At 40.2% G+C, this 26,996-nt stretch overlaps 2 protein-coding genes across 4 annotated transcripts in view; both read left to right on the top strand.

The window, feature by feature from the left end:
- Window positions 1-16,092, top strand: part of LOC132897215 (structural maintenance of chromosomes protein 1A) — a 44,309-nt gene extending 28,217 nt beyond the window's left edge. The window contains exons 12-21 of the mRNA XM_060938687.1: window positions 4,922-5,063; window positions 5,159-5,304; window positions 5,520-5,673; window positions 5,981-6,091; window positions 12,831-12,987; window positions 13,079-13,233; window positions 13,338-13,489; window positions 15,201-15,270; window positions 15,369-15,479; window positions 15,580-16,092. Of these exons, the coding sequence (XP_060794670.1) occupies window positions 4,922-5,063; window positions 5,159-5,304; window positions 5,520-5,673; window positions 5,981-6,091; window positions 12,831-12,987; window positions 13,079-13,233; window positions 13,338-13,489; window positions 15,201-15,270; window positions 15,369-15,479; window positions 15,580-15,660 (1,279 nt within the window). The 3' untranslated portion in view covers window positions 15,661-16,092. The remainder of the gene's footprint in view (window positions 1-4,921; window positions 5,064-5,158; window positions 5,305-5,519; window positions 5,674-5,980; window positions 6,092-12,830; window positions 12,988-13,078; window positions 13,234-13,337; window positions 13,490-15,200; window positions 15,271-15,368; window positions 15,480-15,579) is intronic.
- A 4,263-nt stretch (window positions 16,093-20,355) lies between these two features.
- Window positions 20,356-26,996, top strand: part of LOC132896383 (6-phosphofructo-2-kinase/fructose-2,6-bisphosphatase-like) — an 83,247-nt gene continuing 76,606 nt past the window's right edge. For all 3 annotated transcript variants that reach the window (XM_060937164.1, XM_060937162.1, XM_060937163.1), the window contains exon 1: window positions 20,356-20,471. In XM_060937164.1, coding sequence (XP_060793147.1) covers window positions 20,420-20,471 — 52 coding nt within the window. In that variant the 5' untranslated portion in view covers window positions 20,356-20,419. The remainder of the gene's footprint in view (window positions 20,472-26,996) is intronic.

Raw genomic sequence — 26,996 nt, 5'->3', positions numbered from 1 at the left:
AGAGCACCATAATATAATATCAACAAATAATAATATATTGGAAAACTTGGCAACTTGGTGTATGAGTATTGAAAACAAATCTACTTACTATCATGACTATAGCACCCAAAATATGTCCAACATGCTTTCTGTATTTCACCATTTATGAGAGAGAAAGCATTCAGAGCTTCATATTGACTAGGAATCAACTTGAAAAAAATTAATTATTCCATAAAAATCGTATCGCAGCCGAGGCCTACCCTGCTCCCACGTTTGCTTAGAAGTCCTTTGTCGTTCCTCCTTCTCGTACGCTTTATCGGCGGCCTTTTTCTCCTCTTCAGACCGAGCTCGCTTTGTCCCCGTCTCTGGCGGTTTCTGTACACCTTTCAGAAAATTCCACATCGCAACATAGCTTTGGCAGATGTAGATGTAAACAACAACAAAAACACGTATTTAAATGGGCATTAATGTGGCCACATCTATTGAATTTGATAACGTGATTACTGCGGTATTCACTGAGATGCGTTATATGCATACGCAGTAGTGAAAAAACCGACAGCCTGACTCGTACGCGATATGATTCGGAATTCTTCAGTATTTTCCGTCCTGCCGATAAACACATCGATTAACACAGACACGGCACGCGCTTAATATGTGGCGGCTTTAGTTGACGGTGTGTCTGAATCTTCGCTTCATAAACATTTTTTATTTTCAACTAGCCAGCCGGGTTGGCTAGTGACAGGAATTACCCGCCAAATGACAAATTAAGTCGCCTCGGGCGACCGGACCACCGTGAATTTTGAGCCGTGTATATATGTGTGCGTATATATACAATCCCGATTTTAAAAAAGTTGGGACAAAGTACAAATTGTAAATAAAAACGGAATGCAATAATTTACAAATCTCAAAAACTGATATTATATTCACAATAGAACATAGACAACATATCAGATGTCGAAAGTGAGACATTTTGAAATTTCATGCCAAATATTGGCTCATTTGAAATTTCATGACAGCAACACATCTCAAAAAAGTTGGGACAGGGGCAATAAGAGGCTGGAAAAGTTAAAGGTACAAAAAAGGAACAGCTGGAGGACCAAATTGCAACTCATTAGGTCAATTGGCAATAGGTCATTAACATGACTGGGTATAAAAAGAGCATCTTGGAGTGGCAGCGGCTCTCAGAAGTAAAGATGGGAAGAGGATCACCAATCCCCCTAATTCTGCACCGACAAATAGTGGAGCAATATCAGAAAGGAGTTTGACAGTGTAAAATTGCAAAGAGTTTGAACATATCATCATCTACAGTGCATAATATCATCAAAAGATTCAGAGAATCTGGAAGAATCTCTGTGCGTAAGGGTCAAGGCCGGAAAACCATACTGGGTGCCCGTGATCTTCGGGCCCTTAGACGGCACTGCATCACATACAGGCATGCTTCTGTATTGGAAATCACAAAATGGGCTCAGGAATATTTCCAGAGAACATTATCTGTGAACACAATTCACCGTGCCATCCGCCGTTGCCAGCTAAAACTCTATAGTTCAAAGAAGAAGCCGTATCTAAACATGATCCAGAAGCGCAGACGTCTTCTCTAGGCCAAGGCTCATTTAAAATGGACTGTGGCAAAGTGGAAAACTGTTCTGTGGTCAGACGAATCAAAATGTGAAGTTCTTTATGGAAATCAGGGACGCCGTGTCATTCGGACTAAAGAGGAGAAGGACGAGCCGAGTTGTTATCAGCGCTCAGTTCAGAAGCCTGCATCTCTGATGGTATGGGGTTGCATTAGTGCATGTGGCATGGGCAGCTTACACATCTGGAAAGACACCATCAATGCTGAAAGGTATATCCAGGTTCTAGAGCAACATATGTTCCCATCCAGACGACGTCTCTTTCAGGGAAGACCTTGCATTTTCCAACATGACAATGCCAAACCACATACTGCATCAATTACAGCATCATGGCTGTGTAGAAGAAGGGTCCGGGTACTGAACTGGCCAGCCTGCAGTCCAGATCTTTCACCCATAGAAAACATTTGGCGCATCATAAAACGGAAGATACGACAAAAAAGACCTAAGACAGTTGAGCAACTAGAATCCTACATTAGACAAGAATGGGTTAACATTCCTATCCCTAAACTTGAGCAACTTGTCTCCTCAGTCCCCAGACGTTTACAGACTGTTGTAAAGAGAAAAGGGGATGTCTCACAGTGGGAAACATGGCCTTGTCCCAACTTTTTTGAGATGTGTTGTTATGAAATTTAAAATCACCTAATTTTTCTCTTTAAATGATACATTTTCTCAGTTTAAACATTTGATATGTCATCTATGTTCTATTCTGAATAAAATATGGAATTTTGAAACTTCCACATCATTGCATTCTGTTTTTATTTACAATTTGTACTTTGTCCCAACTTTTTTCGAATCGGGGTTGTATATGGAAGCTAGATAATCAATTTATATTGACCAAAGTAGAGGGGTGGGATTAAATAAGTTTTACTTCAGCCCACTCCTTTTCGGACATGTAAACTCAAAACTGCTTAGTGTGTCCTTGTTTGTATTTTTGTTTTGTTTTTTCTTTTGTTTTGATTTTAATATATTATTATTATTATTATTATTATGACCTATATTATTTAAGGTTTATTTTCTAATTTAGTGGCTTTTTACATGTTCTTGTTGCAAATGCTGTTTTGCTTTTCTTGTTATCTGCTTATTTATTCATGTTTGTTTACATGTTTGAAACAAACTATCATCATCAATATTGGTGAATAATAACCGAGAGAGTCGGCTGGGGTTATTATTCACAGATATTCACTGAGACTGAGGCGAATAATAGTTTTAGTATAAATACACAGGTGATTTATTAAAAAAAAAAAAAAGAATAATTTATTTCAGTCTTCAAAAGTGGCATGTAAATGTAATAACAACGACTTGTGTCACTTATCTACGCCGAGTCACATAAAATACTAGGTTTTGAAATTGCTAAAATAAATCCCAATCCCACCTTGCCTTCGTTTGAATAGTTTCAGACCAAACTTTGGAGCATCTTTAGTGCTTTAATTTTAGGAAGAGCATCTTCTTTCATCATCTGTAATTCTTCCTCACTTACGGTGACGAAGTGATCGGCCGGCATTTTGCCGAGCCACTCGGGGTGATTATCGAGAAATAGTCTGAATTTCTCAACCAATGAGCACGCACGATTTCCTATAATCACCTGTGTGTTTATACTAAACAAGATTAATTTCTTGTATCAGAGCGCTGCTGAATTCTAAAATTGGTTTATTTTAATATACGTCTTCTAATATGTTATTGTTTCTATAGTAACAGCTTGTTTACAGGGACGTCTGCAGCGAACACATGACATAATCTAAAACTAATAAATGGGTTTATATAGGTTTAAAAAAAAGTAATATAATGGAAGAATGAAATGAATATAATCTCCAGTGTCAGCTTTGTAACTCGATATTTTATGATGCTGGAAAATCTTTGCTTTTTTTTTTTGGTTTACATGATGGTTCAGTCCAGTTTTTAAACACATTCATTCTTGATTAGTAGTGTTAACCTGACTTCTTGCCCCATTCCTAAAAAAAAATGTATTTTAATTTTCTCTTTTTGTTCTATTTGACACTTTATTATTATTATTATTATTTTTTTACTTTAAAGAACTTTGTACTCCATTTTAGTTTTAAATGTCATTTTAATAAGCACTTTAATGTAAAGCCTCTATGATAATGATGAAAAGCAGTATTATTTCTTGTTAACCCTTTGATGCAAAACATATGCGCACCCCTTCTAATGCACAACATGGGTCAAAAATGACCCGCATTCATTTTCCAGGTTATTTCATGCTGACTGAGTTTTCTTTGCTCTATCTTTTGAAATCAATTTATTTTATGATTGAATATTCCAAGTATTCTTTAAATATATTGTTTTTAATTACCACAAATCATTAAATTATTTTTTTCTTTCCTACTTTATGAATAAAAATACTTTTTATATATTACTACACATGGGTCATCCAAGTGTGATTTAAAATTAAATGTCTTAATACTATAATAATAATTTATTTCAAGTAATTACTTTAGCAGTGAATGGGGCCAGTTATTTATTTATTTATTAACTATGTAGTTAGCTAAGCCAACTACAATAAAATTAGCTAACTAAAGTAGAATATGTCAACAGCTCGGTAGCTAATAGTAACTTTCTGACAAGTAATCTACTCACTCTCAAGGGAACCTAAACATAATCCATTTTTTTCTAAAGTAATGTTCGAACAATTGAAAAACATTCCTTCCATGTATGAGACGGGCAAAGGGCGCCGTGCTGAGCTGTGAAATGTCTGACACAAGCACAATTCACAGTTCCCACCAAACGCTGGAGTAAATGCATGCGGGTCGGTTCTGACCCATGTGTGTAAACTTGATGTAGAATTACAAAAGCTGTGCTTGTTCATAACTTAAGAAAGGAAAAATAAAAATGATGATTTGTGCTCAACAAAAACAAGATATTTACTGCATATTTGGAAAAGTAAATGACAAAATGAATTTATTTCAAAAGTATATCATAGAAACACTCAGCCATACATGAAATAACCTGGAAAATGAATGCAGGTCGTTTTTGACCCATGTTGTGCATTAGAAGGGTAGTGATACAAAAAGGGTTTTTATTCAAAAAGTAAGAAAGGAAAAAATAAAATAAGGATGTATGATGATCGAAAACAAGTTAATTGAGGAATACCTTGAATACTGAATGATGGAATTAATTTATTGCAAAGATATAGAAGATAAAAACTCAGCCGGGTCACTTTTGACCCATGTTTTGCATCAAAGGGTTAATCAGTTTGTCCGATTGTGTCCGATCTCTCTGTAATACTGATAAGTTTCTCGTAAAGAATGGAGTTAAACTCTGTTTATAAAGCATAATTTCTATATTAATGTCCTCAGCTTGGAGTTTGAGACCCAGAAGACTCGCCTGGCGATCCAGCTGGATTATGAGAAGAACCAGCTAAAGGAGGACCAGGAGAAGGTCATCATGTGGGAGCAGACGGTGAAGAAGGACGAAAGCGAGATCGAAAGACTAAAGAAGGTGAAGCATGTTTCTCGGACGCTAACTCGGATGCACGTATACGTTCGAAACCGTGAAATTTATTTCACCGTGTCCGAATGAATGATTTTATCCAGGAGGAGCAGAGACACATGAAGATCATCGATGAGACCATGGCTCAGCTTCAGGACTTGAAGAATCAGCACCTGACCAAGAAGTCTGAGGTCAACGACAAAAACCACGAAATGGAAGAAATTCGTAAGAAACTAGGCGGAGCCAACAAGTGAGGCTTTTTTTTTTTTTTTTTAACTCTTGCTGTTTTTATTAAGTGTTTAGGTTTGGCTGATGTAGCGATGAAGAGAAACTGCAGTGTTGTGAGCTGGAAGTAAATTCTTTTGAGTTCCCTTACTTCCGACTCATTAAAGGAAATTTTTAAACTTCCAAATCCTCGACTTGAAAAGCAGTATATAAATATGGTATGCGATTATGTGTGTTTAGAGAGCTGACGCAGCTTCAGAAGGAGGTCACAGCCATCGAGACGAAGCTGGAGCAGAAGCGCAGTGACAGACACAACCTGCTGCAGGCCTGTAAAATGCAGGACATCCGACTTCCTCTCAGATCAGGAACCATGGACGACATCAGCCAGGAGGAGGTGCTTCATTCGACCGATTCGTTCCCACGCCTGTAGATCTGTTCGACAGTGAAAGGAAATCAGCATAGAGAAACATCATACTGAAATCTCCCAGCACTATAAATTACATTTATTAATAATTTATTTATTCATTTAGACGAAACCTGGATTTGTGTACGGTATACAAGTTGAAAAAAAGCCAAAACAAAACACGAGAGAATCTCACACTTTAACACTATCATTCTTTTTTTTTGGTCTCGTTCCCTTCCATGTGCACGTATAAAGGCTGGTTGGTCCGTGTTAAAGTAATACTTATTCATGTTTCCAGGGAAGCTCCCAGGATGAAAGTCTGAGCAGCAGCCAGAAGACATCCAGCACCGTTTTAGCCAAAGAGGCTCTCATTGAGATCGACTACAGCAGCCTGTCTGAAGACCTGAAGGTATTGTTGGCGGGTTTTTTTTTTTTTAAACCAACATGTTTTTCCTCATTACCAAAGTTACCTTCCATGAATTTTCATGCAGTTTGAAGAAAATAAAAACACTTCAGCGTCTTAAGTCACCTTGAACGGACAAAAGCTGTTTGAAATGAGAAATAAAATGTCCTCAGGGTTTTATGAATGTAATGAATCAGTCCGCTCACTCGTTTCTACGGTTTTATCTTTCTGAAAAACCAGCGTTTTCCTTTATAGTACTGATTTTATATATATATATATATATATATAATCAGAATACATCAGAAAGATGGCCCCAAAGGATGAACTGCTAAGTGAATGTCTCAGGCAGCAGAACCCTGATGAGAGTGCAGAGGAGGAACAGACAACCTGGAGGGACAAACCCCTACATGGCATGTACCACCGTCAGATAGAGGAAGTGGCTGATATCAAGAAATCCTACCAGTGGCTGGATAATGCAGGACTGACAGACAGCACAGAGGCACTAATCATGGCAGCACAAGAACAGGCCATAAGCACAAGAGTCATAGAGGCCAGGATCTACCAGAGTAGATCAGACCCAAGATGCAGACTGTGCAAAGAAGCCCCTGAAACAGTCCAGCACATAGTAGCAGGGTGTAAGATGCTAGCTGGATCAGCGTACATGGAGAGGCACAACCAAGTGGCTGGGATAGTATACAGGAACATCTGCAACCAGTATGGAATAGAAGTACCCAAGTCCCAATGGGCCATACCACAGAAGATGGCTGAGAACAACAGGGCCAAGGTTCTGTGGGACTTCAGCTTCCAGACTGGCAAACAGATCCTGGCTAACCAACCGGACATAGTGGTGGTGGACAAAGAGCAGAAGAGGGTGGTGGTGATAGATGTGGCGATCCCAGCTGACGCCAACATCAGGAAGAAGGAACATGAGAAACTTGAGAAGTATCAAGGGTTGAAAGAGCAGCTGGAACGGATGTGGAAGGTCAAGGGCTGCGTGGTCCCCGTGGTAGTGGGGGCACTTGGGGCAGTAACTCCCAAACTGGGAGAGTGGCTCCAGCAAATCCCAGGAACAACATCTGAAGCCTCAGTCAAGAAGAGCGCAGTCCTAGGAACATCGAAGATACTGCGCAGAACCCTCAAACTCCCAGGCCTCTGGTAGAGGACCCGAGCTTGAGGATGACATGGATACCACCCCCCTGCCGGGGGTGAGAAGGATATATATATATATATATATATATATATAAATCACTAGACAGTGAATTGCTTATTAGGTACATCAAGCTTACAGCCAGAGCTGCACCACGAATTGTTTTTGGTGAGATTTTTTTTATTCTATTTCATTTATTCTTCCAAAAGTCCAAAAACGAAATTTTCACCGCTGGTAGCCACAGACAACAGAACCTCCTTTGACCTATTTTTTTTCAAGGTCACCGAGCATATTTGATGTGGTTTTTGTTGAAAATATCATTTCATTTATTACAGTATCGACTAAAGCTATAAGGATTTCCCCGTAGAGTTAATAAAAACACACAGTGTGCTCATTTCCTGCGCAAAAAGCTTCGATACCAGTCAAGCGGAAAGTGACGTGTCCTGGACCGCAATCGAAAACAGGTTGTTTCCTAAATAGCCAGAAACACCAGTGGTGCCACAAGTTTGTCATTTGCTGTGCACCAGTGCAGGTTCTTTGGTAAATAAGTCTTTATCGCGTTTCGAAAAATTAAATTTAATGTATTTTGAACGTTCGCTAAATGGTCAATTTAAAGCAGGGATGAGAGTTTTCGGCGGATTTCCGCTTTTTCTGAGCGAAAATCGATATTATGCCAAATCCGTTGAGATGTTTTTTTCATTGAGGGGGGTTGGGGTATGTTCCTTCGTGATACTCAAGCGTACGACGATGTTACATGTTTACATTTTCGCCATCTTTAGTCTCGCTAAGTCTCGCGGTAGAATACGTGTTATCTACAGTGTAATTGGCCAAAACATCGCTGGCGAGAGCATGATAGCCAATCATAACAGTTCTTACAAGAGTGTGGGAGAGAACAAAAGCCAATCATAACAGTTCTTACAAAAGTACCCGCATCGTTCTATTTTATCGAAACTTGCACATGTTCATCGTCGCTGCTCTTCAAAAATACGTTTCTCTTTCGTATCGGCTTTTTTACTCAAAATGCCGAATACAATTGACAAGCGAGACGAAGCGAAGGTACGTGAAATCGATGCTGGTATAAAAAACAGAGAGACAAGCTGACAAGCTTTTGTCTTTGGCCAAAAAGCTGAAGAAGTCGTCAAAATGATTAAATGAAAATGAGAAGTGACTGTGAACTATAAATAATTGTATAAAGTGTACATAGACATTATCCCATAAACTTAGCATGCGTTTGATTTAATACATTGAACATGTATATGATGGTCAGTAAATCTGAATTAATGCTGACAGTTTTGAAAACTTAAATATTTCAGAAGACTTTTTGAAATCATATGCAACTAATGAGGACATAGGGTGACCGACCTTTTCTCCCTAAGAAATTTTATTTAATATATGAACATTTTGATAATTAATAAAACTTAGGCTTAATGTGAATTTAGTTTGTCATTTTTGTTGATCATAAATTATAACCATACCCGTGAATGTAGAATGTGATTTTATTTTGAATTCAAACAATACTCCTATTGATTTGAAACATATTTTCATGTAAATATATAAAAAAGACAACAGATTTTTTTATCTACTACAGCTCAGATTGCAGGAAAAGTGGTTTGTAAGGCCTTATTTTTCAAAATTTTCCTGGGGGTATCCCTCCCAGACCCCCGGCTTCGGGCGCCATCTTGTTTTCTGCTTTTTTGGTGACCACCCACTCTCATCCCTGTTAAAGCCATTTCACCATGAAATATCGATTTTGGCTTATGGGTTGTTTTACAATCAGGGTACAAAGTTTGTGTCACAGGGGTCCAAAATTCAAATTGATTCAACTGGTTCTTGTACCAGTTTTTAAGTGAAGGACAGGTTAAAGAACAGATAGGCATGTGTAATAGTTTGTATTATAACAAGATTAAGTGTAGCTTTAAGCAGGGCTGGGAGAAACAAATGAAGTGATTCTCGGAGAGGACTTTTTTTTTTTGGACAATTCAGAATCCGCTACTTCCATAGTGCTTTTAAATATAAGGCTGTAAGCTTTGTGTTAGTTGTCTCTAATATTTATGTCCCAATATCTTGACCACATTTTAGGATGAAAATAATCATTTTAGATATCTCATCTCATCTCATCTCATTATCTGTAGCCGCTTTATCCTGTTCTACAGGGTCGCAGGCAAGCTGGAGCCTATCCCAGCTGACTACGGGTGAAAGGCGGGGTTCACCCTGGACAAGTCGCCAGGTCATCACAGGGCTGACACATAGACACAGACAACCATTCACACCTACGCTCAATTTAGAGTCACCAGTTAACCTAACCTGCATGTCTTTGGACTGTGGGGGAAACCGGAGCACCCGGAGGAAACCCACGCGGACACGGGGAGAACATGCAAACTCCACACAGAAAGGCCCTCGCCGGCCACGGGGCTCGAACCCGGACCTTCTTGCTGTGAGGTGACAGCGCTAACCACTACACCACCGTGCCGCCCCCATTTTAGATATGTTATTTTATATTGAAAAATGAGCTGTCTCAGAGAGGACATTTTTTGACACAATTCCATACTAATTTGATCAAAATAGTCTGAAAACTTACTGGCATTCAACATTAAAACTTAACTATGTTTCCAATGATATGGAACCAAATATGTGTTTTATGGTATAAAGAATGATTTAAGTGCATCCCTTTTGGAGCTACCCGTGGTCAAAAAAGCACTTTTTCTAAATGACACGAGTAATTTTGCTAAATATGACATATATTGCCATACATTCACCAAAAATAACGTTATCACCAAATTTTTTTTTGTATGGTAAATAGGGCTGGGCGATAAAATGATAACAATACGTATCATGATAGACACATACTTGATATCAATAGAAAATGCGTTCGATAGAACGTTTCGATAGAATGTTTTTTTTTTTTTTTTCAAGAAACAAGCGTTAGCCAGAGCCCTCTCTGGTTTAGGTCCGCTTTCAATCAACTGTTGTTGCGAAGCAAGCTTGGTTGCATGAGCAAAGGCACTCGTCCTCTGGTGCCTAGCAACGCATAGGGAGTGACACACTGATAGCCAATCATGTAACAGTATCGCGTTTGGTTGCGCCATCTCGTTGTCTCGTGGTCGTGTTTATTTTTTTTCCAGAAACAGCGTGGCCAAGAAAAGAAAGATGAGTGCCGGAACGAGCGAGGAAATTGTGGATAAAGTCAGTAAGGTCAGATGTTACAGATGTAAAGTCTTAAGTCTACCTCAGTTTTACTTTAATTTCTTCTATGTTTACAAAACACTATTTTTATTTTATTAAACCTTCAGTGAAAATATACTTGAATAGTTTAAGAGTAGTCTAAGTCTACCTCAGTTTCACTCAGTTTCTTTTATGTTTATAAAGCACTGCATATTTTTATTTATGTTTTTAAATGTTATTCACCAGAGGGTGAACTTTTTTTTGCACTAAACTTGCAGTAAAAAATTAAAAATATGACAGTCCTTCTCACATAGCAGGTTTTGCTATGTTTCCATTTAACACTTTGCTCATGTTTTTATAACACTTGAGTTTTTTAAGCACTTTATTATTGATAATCGCTCAGTTTTTGTTGTGATCGTAACATTGAACATGCGTGTTGACATTCCTTGCTTATTGGCTGTCAGAGGAAGTTTAAGTTTAAAATAAATGTTTGAATTTAGTATTGTTCCCTCCTGGTCCTTATTTTAAATAGGTCATAAAATGTTTCAATAATTATCGATATCGACCAATATGAAACACTTATATCGTGATACAGATTTCAGCCATATCGCCCAGCCCTAATGGTAAATAGAGCTATCACAGGGCTACAATAAACAACCGAGTTTATTTAGTCAAGCCTTTTGATATTGAAGATAATAAGTGTTAAATGTGATTTTTAGCTTGCGTACCCTGATCGTAAAACGACCCATATAATACGCTATTAGCACACTACCCCAAACATGTACCCGTTCTACCAGAATCAGGTGTCAGATTTGACCTTTGGCCTACTTTTAGAGGTCAGAAAGGTCATTTTTATCTTTCTGACTATACCCTTTTCAAAAAATCAGTCCCCTATGGGTCCATGTGGCTGCTGCTTATAAATAAAATAGTTTTCTGATCCCATGTCCATACAGTAAATATCGCGTATATATATGTTATCAACAGGGGTGTTCACACGGCAACTTTTACTCCGGTGTAGCACCGGGGCTGCCCCGGTAGAGCGTTCACATGGTACAAAGTTATACCGGTGTCGCCCCTGAAAGCTGCTTAAACCGGTGCAAATCTAAGCCTGCTCGGGAGGCGGTTTAAGAAATTTACTCGGGAGTAAATGCTAGTTTGCGGGGCAGCACCGATATAAAATGGGACGTCTGAACGCTACAGGGGTAGACTCGCTACGCGTGAGGAGAGTTGATTACATACGGGCATTGCATCCTGGTATTTTGCGCTTCCAAAATGGCGAATATCAACAACAACCGAACTGCGTGTCTTCCGGTGTTGCCAGATTGGGCGGTTTTAAGTGCATTTTCGCGGATGTGAACATATTTTGGGCTGGAAAACGTCAGCAGTATCTGGCAACACTGGTGTCTTCATCCACGTTGTTTTCCCGGCGCTTGGTGATGCCATGACAACCGGGAAAAGGAAGTACATTTTCACGCATGCGCATATTTAATTTCCGCATTATTACTATCATATAGCACGGTCGCAAAAACTGCCGTGTGAACGCAAGTGGGGCTGCACCGGTGCCAACACGCTTCTCTCTAGTAAGCAGGTTTGTGACGTGTGAACGCTCCACAAAATTTACACCGGTGTAAGATATATCGCAACAAAATACATCGGTGCAGCATCGATGCAAATATGTGCCGTGTGAACACCCCTAATGATACTCGCCTCATCTCTCGCAAGCGTCACCGAGCTGTGAGAAGCATCAGGGCTCGGAGTGTTTTGGTTACCAATTTGGTTTACTGTGTTTTGTTCAAAATCCAGTGCTGTGAATTCGATCTATTTTCAAAATAGTAAGAAAGCACTTGTTCATGAATTGTACTAATTTGTTTCACAAGCGTAGTCTAAAGACTAGAATAAAAAACTTAAAGCGAATAGCAGAAGCTTGATATCGGCTTCTCAAGATATCTGCCAAAAAGCTCAAAAAAACCTTTTATTTGACCTTTCGGAAGGACCAAACAAAAGCTGTGATAATCATAAAGGTAACTTTACTTAAAATAAACGCCACTTACTCGATATCGAATCAGTAGCCTTGGCGGACCACGAGGTGAATTCCGTTTATCTTTTTATCTGCCGATTATTTTCCGATACTACAAAGTTATAACGAGGTTTCTTTTATTTCATTTCTGGTTCTGATTGGTTCCGAAGTTTATCAAGAAGTAGAACGGGTAATCGAACCTGATCAGGATAAGTGCTGACTGGTTACGAAGTTTCGCTACTGTTGCACTCGTTCTTTCAACACGATGACATCATGGCTTCACCACTCGTTCTTGTGTACCTTTTGATAACGCAAGATCAACTGTTCGTATCGCGAGATCACGAGTCGCCGTTCTGGTGGTTGTAACGCTTACACGCAGTGATGAATTTGGTTATTTTGATATCGTCTGCGTTCCCCAGGACTCGCTGTCTGAGGAGGAGATTAAAGGCGAGATGAACACCCTTCAGCAGAGGCTTAACGAGCAGCAGAGCATCCTCCAGAGGATCAGCGCGCCCAACATGAAGGCCATGGAGAAGCTGGAGAGCGTCCGAGACAAATTCCAGGAAACGAGTGACGGTGAGCGCTGATTTTAGTTCTTCATGTGGTTCCCTCCAAAGATATAAAGACGAATACAGCGTCGAATATCATATCATTCTTACGGTTTCAGAATTCGAAGCCGCGAGGAAGAGGGCGAAGAAAGCCAAGCAGGCGTTCGAGCAGATCAAGAAGGAGCGGTTCGATCGCTTCAACGCCTGCTTCGAGTCCGTCGCCACCAACATCGACGAGATCTACAAAGCGCTGTCGCGCAACAGCAGCGCTCAGGTGGGTACACACAGACAGGGCTTGGTCACGTTCATGAAGGGAATGTCTTTTCTTTGGATTGAGGAGTGTCGAAGTCCTGCTGTTCAAACTCTCATGATTTCCAGGCTTTTCTCGGACCGGAGAACCCGGAGGAGCCGTACCTGGATGGGATCAACTATAACTGCGTGGCTCCTGGGAAGCGTTTCAGACCCATGGATAATTTATCAGGAGGAGAAAAAACCGTCGCTGCTCTCGCTTTACTCTTCGCCATCCACAGGTGAGAATGTTTGCGTCTTTACGAGCTGCGTTCTGTTCGAGGCTCTGAAACGCCACGCAGGCTGGGAGATGAGCTGGAAGCAGCGTGTGGGCTCACAGCCCCTTCAGCTTTTCACTCAGGTTTCAGGTCACAGGTCATAATTATACATTTCTCTATCTGTCGGGGGTGGGGGCCTTCAGGAAATACACACTTCAGGAAGTGTCAGACGTCTATTTCACTTGACATCTCTTATGGAATTTTCTTTCTCTCTTTCTTTCTTTTGCTCTCTCTTTTTCTTTCTCTCTGTCTTTCTTTTTTCTGTCTGTTTCTTTCTGCCTGTTTCTTTTTTCTTTGTTTCTTTTGCTCTGTCCTTTCTTTCTTTTGCTCTTTGTGTCTTTCTTCTGCTCTCTTTTTCTTTTTTCTTTTGCTCTTTGTCTTTCTTCTGCTGTCCCTTTCTTTTGCTCTCTCTCTCTCGCTCTTTCTTTTGCTTTCTTTTGCTCTCTCTCGCTCTTTCTTTTGCTTTCTTTTTCTTTTGCTCTTTCTGTCTTTCTTCTGCTGTCTTTCTTTTACTTTCTTTTGCTCTTTTTGTCACTTTCTCTGTTTTCTTTTGCTCTTTTTTCTCTCTTTTTCGCTTTCTTTTTTCTCTGTTTCTCTTTCTTTGTTTCTTTTGCTCTCTCTTTTGCGCTTTCTGTGTGTCTTTCTTTTGCTGTCTTTCTTCTGCTGTCTTTCTTTTGCTCTCTCGCTCTTTTTGCACTTTCTCTCTGTCTTCTGTTGTCTTTTTCTTTCTTTTGCTCTCTTTCTCTCTTTCTTTGTCACTCTTTCTCTTTCTTTTGCTCTCTTTCTTTTTTCTTTGTTTCTTTTGCTCTCTCTTTTGCTCTTTGTGTCTTTCTTCTGCTGTCTCTTTCTTTTGCTCTCTTTCTGTCTTTCTTTTGCTCTCTCTCGCTCTTTTTTCTTTTGCTCTTTTGCTTTCTTTTTCTTTTGCTCTTTCTCTCTGTGTCTTTCTTCTGCTGTCTTTCTTTCGGTCACTCTTTCTCTGTTTGTCTGTCTTTCTTTTTTTTCTTTCTTTCTTTTGCTCTCTCTCCCCTTTCTTTGTCACTCTCTGTCTTTCTTTTGCTCTCTTTCTTTTTTCTTTGTTTCTTTTGCTCTCTCTTTTGCGCTTTGTGTGTCTTTCTTTCTTTTTCTTTCTTTTGCTCTCTCTCGCTCTTTTTTTTTCTTTTGCTCTTTCTTTTGCTTTCTTTTTCTTTTGCTCTTTCTCTCTGTGTCTTTCTTCTGCTGTCTTTCTTTCGGTCACTCTTTCTCTGTCTGTCTGTCTTTTTCTTTCTTTCTTTCTTTCTTTCTTTCTTTCTTTCTTTCTTTCTTTCTTTCTTCTGTCTGTTTCTTTCACTCTATCTTTCTCTCCCTTTCTTTCTTCCTGTTGTTCTTTCTTTCTCCCTCTCTTTCTCTTTTAAATGGAGCAGATTGTAAATGATTGAATTGACCGTGTTGTAGAGAAACGTTATGTTAGACGACGGCGGCTCTGATACGCGGTGAATAAAATAGTTTCCTCTTTATAAGATGATTTGAATTAAAAGGAACTTCTCTCCTGGCCAATCACAGCGGAGGTGGGCGGGGCAGTCTGGGCGCACTGCCATATCAGAGTGCAGCTTTTCCGACGTGCTGTGCTGTGCTCCGCCCCATCCGGATTGCCTCTCTCACACTGAATGTGTGTTTAGTTTTGTCTTCTCTCTTGCAGCTATAAACCTGCTCCTTTCTTCGTCCTGGATGAAATCGATGCGGCTCTGGACAACACCAACATCGGCAAGGTTCGTGTTCCGGATGGTGTTCAGTTCACTCGTTCTTCACTGAGCTTCCTGATCACGGTGACGGTGATGTAACGACGTGTCCGTGTGTGTACTTACAGGTTGCTAATTACATTAAAGACCAGTCCATCCAGAACTTCCAGGCCATCGTCATCTCTCTGAAGGAGGAGTTTTACACCAAGGCCGACTCGCTCATCGGCGTGTATCCCGAGGTCAGTGAGCTCACGGACTCGCACAGACGCCTTTCACGTCTTCTTTATATTCATTTATAAAACTCACATAACCGTGTCTCTGTCTCTCCTCCACTTACAGCAAGGAGACTGCGTTATCAGTAAAGTCCTGACCTTTGACCTCTCCCAGTATCCCGACGCAAACCCCAACCCGAATGAGTAAAGAAGCTCACGTCCCCAAACAGCCGCTTTTACTTTTCATCTCAGCTCGTTGGGTTTCAATCTGGGGTTTTTTCTTGTCATTTATTCCTCTTATCGTCTTTTCTTGATATTTCTGATGTAGTTACTCATTTTAGATTTTAACTCTGTAACAGTAACCATGTTGAATGTTTTTTTGTTTTTGTTTTTTTCCCCATTTCACCAGTGTACGTCTTTAATCATGATAATTTTGACAGATTTGTTTTAAATTAGTGCTCTTGATCCTGACCTATGATCTTTCTTTGTACCATCATGTTTTTCGGTATGAACTAAAACCTCAGAGTTTTTTAGATGTGCTTTATTACTAATCATGGCTTCTCTTCTGTACCCAAGTCGATGTTTCTTGTTAAACTGAAGTGTACATTTTTTTCTGACAATAAACTGTTTAATAAACCAAGTAAGATTTTATGATGAATGAAATATTTCCATTAATACCCCTACAGACCTTTTGTGCTTCCTTTAAACCTGGCTTGAGGTCAGAAATCTGATTTAAATTACTCTGGTTCAACTCAACCATGCATGTGATAATTTTGGTAATAAAATATTAATTTAGGGCCCGTTTACACGAGGACGCTGTCGGGTAAAAACGACTAAATATTTTATCGAAAGTGCCTTTCGTCTACACGGGGACGGCGTTTCCGAGGCTGAAAAATGGAAAAAATTGAAAACGCCTTCCAGAGTGGATAAGTTAAAAACAGCCCCCGTTGCATATCCGTCTAAACTACCCAATACGCGGAACTCTGCTCGGATCTGCTCACGTCGGGTACGCATTTACGTCATACATATGTCATATACTGTACATGCCAGCCCGGGAAGTAAGTAAAAAAGTAAGAGCATGTCTGATTACATCAATCCAACGGACCTTCAAGCTGCTCTGGCAGCTTTAATAAACGTCCAGGAGTCCTTCGAACATCTATACCGAATCTGCACATATACCGTTAATGAACAGAGGCGGGTATAACATGCGCTTACTTTTTTACTTACTTTCTTACTTACCATAGCCAGAGTAGTCAAAGTTTTCGCGGCGCAGATGTGCAGATCAGACAAGACGGAAGACGTTGCGCATGCGTGCAGACATAGCGGAGGTCTTTCACAGCACCACCTAGCCGCCTGGCATGCACATCCAATTGAATTCCACACATTTATGCGTCACCGTATAGACACAGATTTCCTCCTTGAAAACGGTCGTGTAGACGCGGAAAAAAGTGAGAACGAAAACGGACTTTTGCGTTTTTGTTTCAGACCGTCCCCATGTAAAGTGGGCCTTAGTCGTAACTGAAAATTCTAGCTGTTATACAAGTTATTAATTTAATTTTTTTAAGTTGTGCATAAATTCTCACCATGTTTGCCAAACTAAAGCTTATCGCATGTGTTAATGCCGAGTTTGCAAGCACGTTCATGGTACAGCTGGTTTGCATTTAGCCACACCTACAAAACTCCATAAAAGGCAAAGCTCAGAGAGCTTAAAATGACAAAATGGCTACTAAACGGCGAAAGAGTGCGTCCTAAGTGTGGCATGTGGTAAATCTCCAGGTAATGCAGCACATGAACAGGGTGCCTTTATTTTTGTCCGAATTGAATAGCTAGTCTTGTGTACTAAGGAGTGTAAGGATTTGTTTTGGAATCACTTTCTTTCAATTCTGAGACAAAATGGAAAACACGTTAGTGACTCACTGGAGTAGCTCATCGACAGCTATAAAATTAAAATCACTGACCGGTGAAGCTAATAACATTGATTGGTTATCCTATCTACATTCTCTGGATATGAGCAATCGCGCTCTGATTGGCTACTCTACTACAAGAATATCAGCTCATATACCATGCATAGAGAAAAATAAAATGGCGGAGCGTGTTGCTGAACCAACCAAGGATGAAATGAAAACTACTTGAAAACAAAAAAACCCCAAAAATACAAAAACGGCAACAAAAAAATATGGAATAAAAGTATTTGATGGTAAGAACGTATCTTTTTTTAAAATTATTTTTTCAAGAATTATTATTATTATTATTATCGCATTTTTCACAAATTGCTCCTGTCATTTCGCCGGTTAGTTTACATTCTAAGTGGAAATGATTTTGTCGGATGTTTTGTGTAAAGTTTTTATTTATTGAATTTGCAAAATAATCAAAATAAAAATGCTCCATTTCTCAAAATCCAGTGAATGTGGATAGAATAAAACAGTTATTCAGCTCAATCTCCTCATACATGGATTATAGCCGCTATCCAGAGGCGATTCTAGAGTCCGTTGTGGCCCCAAGCAAAAATTTCCAGTGGGCCCTTCTGACCAGTGTTCATCACCAATATGTTATAAATAATCTGACACCAACGAAAAATGTATGAAACCAACGTTTTTTAAATTCCAAATGTGAAAATACAATGGTAAAGAACAATAAAAAAACAAAATAAATAAGCCCTCGGGCCCCTGGGCCAGGGGGCCCCAAGCAGTTGCCTGTTCACAAGCTGCTGCTATCAGCTCATGTATGACTCGATTTCGTGGAATAACTGTTAATTATTTTTTTCGCGGACCGGTTTCCATCAAATCCTGTGCTGTGATTGATTGGCTGGCGAGCGGGTCCATATCCTACGGTACGGACCTCTGGCGACTCGCTCATTCACAACAACAACAAACATAGTAGCAATTTTTGTCAACATTTATTTTCGCATTTCTCAAGAGAATAGCATTAATTTTACAGCATAGATAGCGATAACGACAGTGTTCACAGCGAAAGCGAGTTTTACTCCCCTGAGGAAGAAGAAATAAAAGAAAACATTTCAGGAGAAAGCTAAAAACCTGTAACTGTTGCTAACGCCGAGCAAAAACATGGCTGAATCCTGAATGACTCAATTTTGTATAAATAGGGGACTCCATAGGCGGCAAAATGTAGTTTTTCTTCCTGCCATGGAAGTGCACTTGTATACCGAGGAGGAAGCCATTTGCATTACAGCCATGAACAAGGATTCAAAATGGCGGCTCGGCTCGGTTTTCCCTTTCGGGCGCTCTCGTTTTCTGTTAGAATTTGGTAAAGATAAAAATAAATCTATTATTTACCAGCTTAAGGTCGGTCCGTATGGTGAAATACTGTGACCTCGGCCTTGAATACTGACCTCGACCCAGAGGGCCTCGCTCAGTACTTTCAAGACCTCGGTCACGGTATTTCACAATACGGACCTCCAGCTGGTAAATAACACACACATATATATATATATATATATATATATATATATATATATATATATATATATATCATTACAGTGGCACCTGTCAAGGGGTGGGATATATCAGGCAGCAAGAAAGAGAAGAGTCAGTTCTTGAAGTTGATGTGTTAGAAGCAGGAAAAATGGGCAAGTGGAAGTGAGCGACTTTGACAAATTGTGATGGTGAGATCTGACTGAGCATCTCCAAAATGGTACATCTTGTAGGATGTTCCAGGTATGCAGTGGTTAGTGCCGAACAAAAGTGGTCCAAGGAAGACCATATGGGCGAGCCTTCGACACCCGTGACCCTGTCACCAGTTCACCGGTTGTCCTTTGGATCCTTGGACCACTTTTGTTCCGTACTAACCACTGCATACCTGGAACATCCTACAAGATGTGCCATTTTGGAGATGCTCTGTCAGATCTCACCATCACAATTTGTCAAAGTCGCTCACTTCCACTTGCCCATTTTTCCTGCTTCCAACACATCAACTTCAAGAACTGACTCTTGCCGCCTGATATATCCCACCCCTTGACAGGTGCCACTGTAATGAGATAATCAATGTTATTCCCTTCTTCACCTGTCAGTGGTTTAATTTTATGGCTAATCTGTGTATACAGTAATATGAAAAACACACTCTTTTCTACAGAACACTGGACACATAAAATATCAAGCTTTCACAGCAGCACGTTATGTTGCTGACTCCGGGAATAGAGCTGCGATATAAAAATAGCTCCGTGTGTGAAATTTGAGCCGTTGATCAGTGTCGCCCCTGCACGATCACTCGTTGTGTTGAGTCACATTGGCACGTGGTGATAAATAAAGGAGCACGCAGATGACGCATGCTGTATCAATCGCAGTATTTGTGACTAAGGAAAAAAAACTGTGTAAAGTGTGAGTAACGAACAGCTTGAACGACGCGAGGGCTAGATCCTACTGCACCACTATCAGCAGGTGTTTGAAAGGAATTGTGGGTAATACAAGGAAACAGTAAAGCAAAGTGGACAGACCTGTCGATGAAAGGAATTTCAACAAACATCAGAATTTCATGAGAAAATAAATAAATAATGATAAAGATTAATACGCACAGAGCCAAACAAATATACGGTGTTAAAGTCATGAAGATAACGCTTGATGATGAGTTGTAGTATTAGGCATTTACATGTGTCAAAGGGCAAAGGTCAGTGCTGAGACAGAGACAGACTGATCAGGTAACACAGGCTCATCTACTTCAGATCATGAAAATTACATTTCAGCTTGGTGTTTGTTTAAAACCCTGATGGAGCTTTAATCAGTCAATCCAGTCTGATATGTTTACTCCAGTCTGGCAATCGTGGCTCTATCTGATACTCCTGTGGGCTGAGCAGCTTGTAGGGGGTTCGGTGGATAAATATAAACACACACACACACTGTGAGCAACTGGTCACTTCACGTCCACGTTGCTCTGCTACACTGAATCAGAATCGAGTTTGTTGCCAAGTGCGTTCCCACGTACAAGAAATCTGCCTTGGTGGTTGGTGCTTGAACATGGAGGCGAGAAAGCCAGCGCCCAGAAAACGTGTCCGCTGCGACAGCACAGGTGAGGACACGGAGGATTTGCGCCTGATCTGAACTTGCTTTGGGGCTTGATTTAAGGCTCAGATTTAAGATGGATGCCCGAGGGCAGGGATGACGGGTCACTCCAGGTCAATCCAGGTCACTCACAGGCCTCGAGTCTGCAACAGTGGATTTACTGTTTACTGTGGTGACAATACAGCATGCATTATTATTATTATTGAATTTTATCATTACACAATTAAAGGGGAACTGAAGTCATTTTTATACTTGCTTTATTTCTTAATTAACATGTTATTCAATTACGTTTTTGGTATTAGTAACCTTATATCGTGACTCGTATTGGCAACTAATCGCAATTAAATATGATACTTATCGGCCTATTCGGTTTTTAGCCGTGTTGAATTTAGTTCGTTTGGTCCACGGCAGGCGTCGCTTATCCGCACGATCTTCACGAGACTTGTGCGAGACTTCGAAACGTGACGCGTCAGCCAGGTGTCAGTGCCGCCATTTTGAAAACTGTTTTCCAAACGAAGTATTGCACAAAAACGAGTTTAAATGACGATTACTGCCGACTTTTTTCAAACTTTCCTGATTGCTATCAAAACAAACAAAACTTCCGGCTTGATCACATCAGCATTCGAAAGAAGGCGCGTGCGTCTTTTGACAACGTCGGCAGATGTTGGTCACTTTGATTTCCGTTCTGTGTTTTACTTCCATCCTACGATGTCTCGCACAGGTCTCAATGAATCTCGTTTACAGCCATTGCTTTGACATATGGACTGATATATTACAGAGCATATTTCAAACACCCATAACTTGCTATAGCAGCGACAAAATAGCGATCAAACGTGCATTCCGATATTTAATAAAATGAGAGAAATAGAATTTTGATAATTAAAAATTTGCCTTCAGTTCTCTTTTACTGACATAAACAGTGCTAGTTTCATATTATTGTGCCTTTAGTGGTACAATGATTTGCACCGCTAAAGCTCGTGATCTGTGATTGGACATTGGGGAACAATGGTGATTAATGATTGGTCATTGGGAAGCAATTGTAATCTGTGATTGGATGTTGGGAAACAATAGTGATCCATCATAGTACATTAGGAACCAGTGGTGATCTGTGATTGGTCATTAGGAACCATAATGATCAGTGGATGGGAAAACGCTGATCAATGGTTGGTTGTTGGCACCAGTGGTGATTAGTGATTAGTAGTCGTGAAACAATTGTTAGATTTAAGTCAAATCAATTTTATTTGTAGCGCATTTTAACAGTAAACTTGACAGAAATCTATAAATTCTGGATATAAATGTTAAACATATGAATTTAGAAGTTTATCCTTAATGAGCAAGCCTGAGGTGACGGTAGTGAGGAAAGACTCCCTGAGACGACATGAGGAAGAAACCTTAGAGGAACCAGACTCAAAAGGGAACCCATCCTCATCTGGGTGATAGCAGATAGCGTGATTATAAATAACTCACTTCTGTAAGTGTGTCCTGTAAGGTCAAAAAGTGCAGTTGTGTAACCAGGAAGCTCATTTCAGCCTCGGCGTCACATTAATGAAGCGCATCAGTGATTATATCAGTGGATAACTCTCACAAGGATAGTAGGACAAACGTGTGTGAGAGAGGTAACTGAAATGAATCAGCCAACAGAGGAAGTCCATTCCTCAGACTTTATCCTTATAGGACAGGCCACTGCACGCATGCACACACACACACACACACACACACACACACACACACACACACACACACACGCTGTCCTCTGCTGGATAGGTACCTGTACTTCTTTGTGACAAAGACACACAGTGAAATGGCTCACCTGCAAAGTGAACTTACCCAGAATCCCCTGGAGAAGATCTGGGTGCCGTGGATGAACAGTAAACTGAGCCGAAGACGAGGATGTAAGTGACATCAGAGCGACGTCTATCTCATTCTCTTTAATTCTCTCACATTTTCTTTTCCTCTCTGGCAGTTTTTCGATATCGCAGCTGTTTGTGAACTTAAAAGGCAAGTCCCTTGTGTGTGTGTGTGTGTGTTTTATTATTAATAGATCATTCATATATAAAATGGTGCAACTGTGAGTTCAGACATTGTTGCTAATCAGAGAATACACACAGTTTCACGATGTGCTTCTCACAGTGACCTCAGGGCCGTCGACCTCAGAGTGATACAAGTTCATGGTCACATTATGCACGCGAAGCTACATAAAGAATAAAACACTCCACGTGTGCTGTGAAAGTAAAATACTAAGTGACGGCGTGGTGTGATGAAGAGGAGTTACTCTTCGTCAAACCAATGGTGACCTTTTTTATGATTTAAAGAACGTGCCATACTTTTGATCCATTTATAGTTACTTTCAATATTGCGGAACATCCACGAAACAAGTTAGTTCCTGTTTGTTCTCGTTTTCACTCTGTTAAAAGTTAATAAGACGAGAAAATTCACGTTACCAAGAAATCACAAAGCGTCAAGTCAAGTCAAGTCAAGTCATTTATTTGTATAGCACATTTAAAACAACAGAAGTTGACCCAAAGTGCTTTCCATAATAAGGCAGATGAAAAATTACCTTTGAGGTATACAGTTAGGTCCATATATATTTGGACACTGACACAAATTTTGTTTTTTTTTTACCTGTTTACTGAAACATATTCATATTATAGTTATATAATGGACATGGACATAAAGTCCAGACTTTCAGCTTTCATTTGAGGGTATCCACATTAAAATTGGATGAAGGGTTTAGGAGTTTCAGCTCCTTAACATGTGCCACCCTGTTTTTAAAGGGACCAAAAGTAATTGGACAGTTGACTCAAAGGCTATTTCATGGGCAGGTGTGGGCAATTCCTTCGTTATGTCATTCTCAATTAAGCAGATAAAAGGCCTGGAGTTGATTTGAGGTGTGGTGCTTGCATTTGGAAGATTTTGCTGTGAAGAAAACATGCGGTCAAAGGAGCTCTCCATGCAGGTGAAACAAGCCATCCTTAAGCTGCGAAAACAGAAAAAAACCCATCCGAGAAATTGCTACAATATTAGGAGTGGCAAAATCTACAGTTTGGTACATCCTGAGAAAGAAAGAAAGCACTGGTGAAATCATCAATGCAAAAAGACCTGGACACTCACAGAAGACAACAGTAGTGGATGATCGCAGAATAATTTCCATGGTGAAGAGAAACCCCTTCACAACAGCCAACCAAGTGAACAACACTCTCCAGGAGGTAGGCGTATCAATATCCAAATCTACCATAAAGAGAAGACTGCATGAAAGTAAATACAGAGGGTTCACTGCACGGTGCAAGCCACTCATAAGCCTCAAGAATAAAAAGGCTAGATTGGACTTTGCTAAAAAACATCTAAAAAAGCCAGCACAGTTCTGGAAGAACATTCTTTGGACAGATGAAACCAAGATCAACCTCTACCAAAATGATGGAAAGAAAAAAGTATGGCGAAGGCGTGGTACAGCTCATGATCCAAAGCATACCACATCATCTGTAAAACACGGCGGAGGCAGTGTGATGGCTTGGGCATGCATGGCTGCCAGTGGCACTGGGTCACTAGTGTTTATTGATGATGTGACACAGGACAGAAGCAGCCAGATGAATTCTGAGGTATTCAGAGACATACTGTGTGCTCAAATCCAGCCAAACTGATTGGTCGGCGTTTCATAATACAGATGGACAATGACCCAAAACATAAAGCCAAAGCAACCCAGGAGTTTATTAAAGCAAAGAAGTGGAATATTCTTGAATGGCCAAGTCAGCCACCTGATCTCAACCCAATTGAGCAGCATTTCACTTGTTAAAGACTAAACTTCAGACAGAAAGGCCCACAAACAAACAGCAACTGAAAACCGCTGCAGTAAAGGCCTGGCAGAGCATTAAAAAGGAGGAAACACAGCGTCTGCTGATGTCCATGAGTTCAAGACTTCAGGCAGTCATTGCCAACAAAAGGTTTTCAACCAAGTATTAGAAATGAACATTTTATTTACAATTATTTAATTTGTCCAATTACTTTTGAGCCCCTGAAATGAAGGGATTGTGTTTAAAAAATGCTTTAGTTCCTCACATTTTTATGCAATCATTTTGTTCAACCCACTGAATTAAAGCAGAAAGTCTGAACTTCAACTGCATCTGAATTGTTTTGTTCAAAATTCATTGTGGTAATGTACAGAACCAAAATTAGAAAAATGTTGTCTTTGTCCAAATATTTATGGACTTAACTGCACATGGATAAAGGAAAACAAATTAAGTAGATAAAATAACATAAGATGATAAAAAATAAAATCAAAGTAGTACAATCATGATTATTTAAAAAAATAAAAAAATTACGAGTGGACTTGACAAAAACCATGGGGCCAACCTCAAACTGAACTAAAAGCAAGAGAAAAAAGATGGGTCTTTAAATTTTATTTTAAATTGTCAATGGTGGGGCGGCACGGTGGTGTAGTGGTTAGTGCTGTCGCCTCACAGCAAGAAGGTCCGGGTTCGAGCCCCGTGGCCGGCGAGGGCCTTTCTGTGTGGAGTTTGCATGTTCTCCCCGTGTCCGCGTGGGTTTCCTCCGGGTGCTCCGGTTTCCCCCACAGTCCAAAGACATGCAGGTTAGGTTAACTGGTGACTCTAAATTGACCGTAGGTGTGAATGTGAGTGTGAATGGTTGTCTGTGTCTATGTGTCAGCCCTGTGATGACCTGGCGACTTGTCCAGGGTGTACCCCGCCTTTCGCCCGTAGTCAGCTGGGATAGGCTCCAGCTTGCCTGCGACCCTGTAGAACAGGATAAAGCGGCTACAGATACTGAGATGAGATGAGATTGTCAATGGTGATACAGGACTTAATATGGGATGGGAGTTTATTCCAGAGCCTGGGGGCAGCAACAGAAAAGGCCCGGTCACCTTTGGTTTTAAGGCATGTATTGGGGACTGTGAGATGATGTTGTGATGACCTAAGTGACCTTAGCAGATCAGTAATGTATTGTGGAGCTAATCCATTGAGGGCTTTAAAAACAAATAGTAAAATTTTAAAATCAATTCTGTATTTCACAGGTAGCCAGTGCAGCTCAGCTAAGACAGGAATGATGTGATGTCTTTTCTTTGTACCAGTTAAAAGTCTGGCAGCTGCATTCTGAACCATTTGTAGTCTAGCCAGGGTGGAATGGGTGAACCCCATGTATAAGGAGTTGCAGTAGTCCAGCCGGGAAGTGATAAAAGCATGAATAACAGTTTCCAGGCCCTTATGAGATAGAACTCTTGGTTAAAAATGTCAGAAAACTTAAGGCTACAGCTGACACTGGAGACTCCTTCCATCGTTAACGAAATGCTTCCTAACAAAAATGTCATCATATCATCGATTAAACACATATTTTTCTTTGTTGATTTTAAAAATCCATTTATTATTAGCCTTAGATTATGGAAACTTTGTAGGGCTTTAAGGGCTTCAGTCCATTCTCAAGAAATTTTCTCTGTTGACTTGGACTTGTCTGAGTCTTGGACGTTGGTCTCGCTAAATATGGTTTTGGTCTTTACTGAGAGTTTGTAAAACGAGACCGTCAGTGACGGCGTAGCTCACTCTGGCCCCATCTAGTCCAAAAGGAACGATCTAAAGTGGGCCATGTTGCACAATAAATGTTGTAAGCTTTATACACTATATCAGAACCAGAAAAAGCTTTCTTGCCAAGTAATTGTTGCAACTACAAGGAATTTGGCTTGGAGTTAAGGTGCTCAATAAATAAATGTTAAATAAAGACAATCTATTCTAATAAAGGACCTACATAAAAAAACGTCTATTCTAAGATATTAAGAAAGAAACTGTTGCTGTGGCGTAAGGTTTTGATCTTGATTGTCCTGTAGCAGAGCTGGAATGATGGTATTGAACGCAGAGCTGAAGTCCACACACAGGATCCTGGTGTAGATTCCTGGGGAATCCAGGTCCTGGAAGATAAAGTGGAGGGCCGTGTTGACAGCATCATCCACAGACCTGTTGGCTCTGTAGGTGAACTGCAGGGGGTCCAGAAGGGGGTCTGTAATGGCTTTGAGGTGGGAGAGAACAAGGTGCTCAAAGGACTTCATCACCACATACAGAAGCTATATTCACTCTAGGAATACCGACCTATTTGTCAGAAAGAATCCAACACAGTGAGGAATTGACCGAGAAGAAGTAATTTTTGTTGAACTGCTCATTAAGGCTTAATTAATCCATAACTGCATTAATAATTGTAATTAAACAAATCTGGGTAGAAGTTATATGCACCCTAGGTACCGCTACCTTCATGCCAGAAAGAATCAAAATTGGTGAAGAATTGATGGAAAAGAAGCGATTTTTGTGGAAACTGCTTGTTAGGGCTTAATTACTCCATATCTTCATTATTACTTGCAATTATGCAAATTTGTGTAGAAGCTATTTGCACCCCAGGTAGACCAACCTTCCTGCCAAAAAGAATAAAAATTGGTGAAGAATTGAGAGAGAAGAAGCAATTTTTGTGAAACGTGGACGACACCAGATGGACGCTGGACAAGACATGATGGCATAAACTCATCACCTGTCGGCCGGAT

This window comes from Neoarius graeffei, chromosome 13 (assembly GCF_027579695.1).
Source record: "Neoarius graeffei isolate fNeoGra1 chromosome 13, fNeoGra1.pri, whole genome shotgun sequence".
NCBI classification, from domain to species: Eukaryota; Metazoa; Chordata; class Actinopteri; order Siluriformes; family Ariidae; genus Neoarius; species Neoarius graeffei.
The sequence above is the reverse complement of the archived record's forward strand: the minus strand, read 5'-3'. Positions and strand labels throughout refer to the sequence as shown.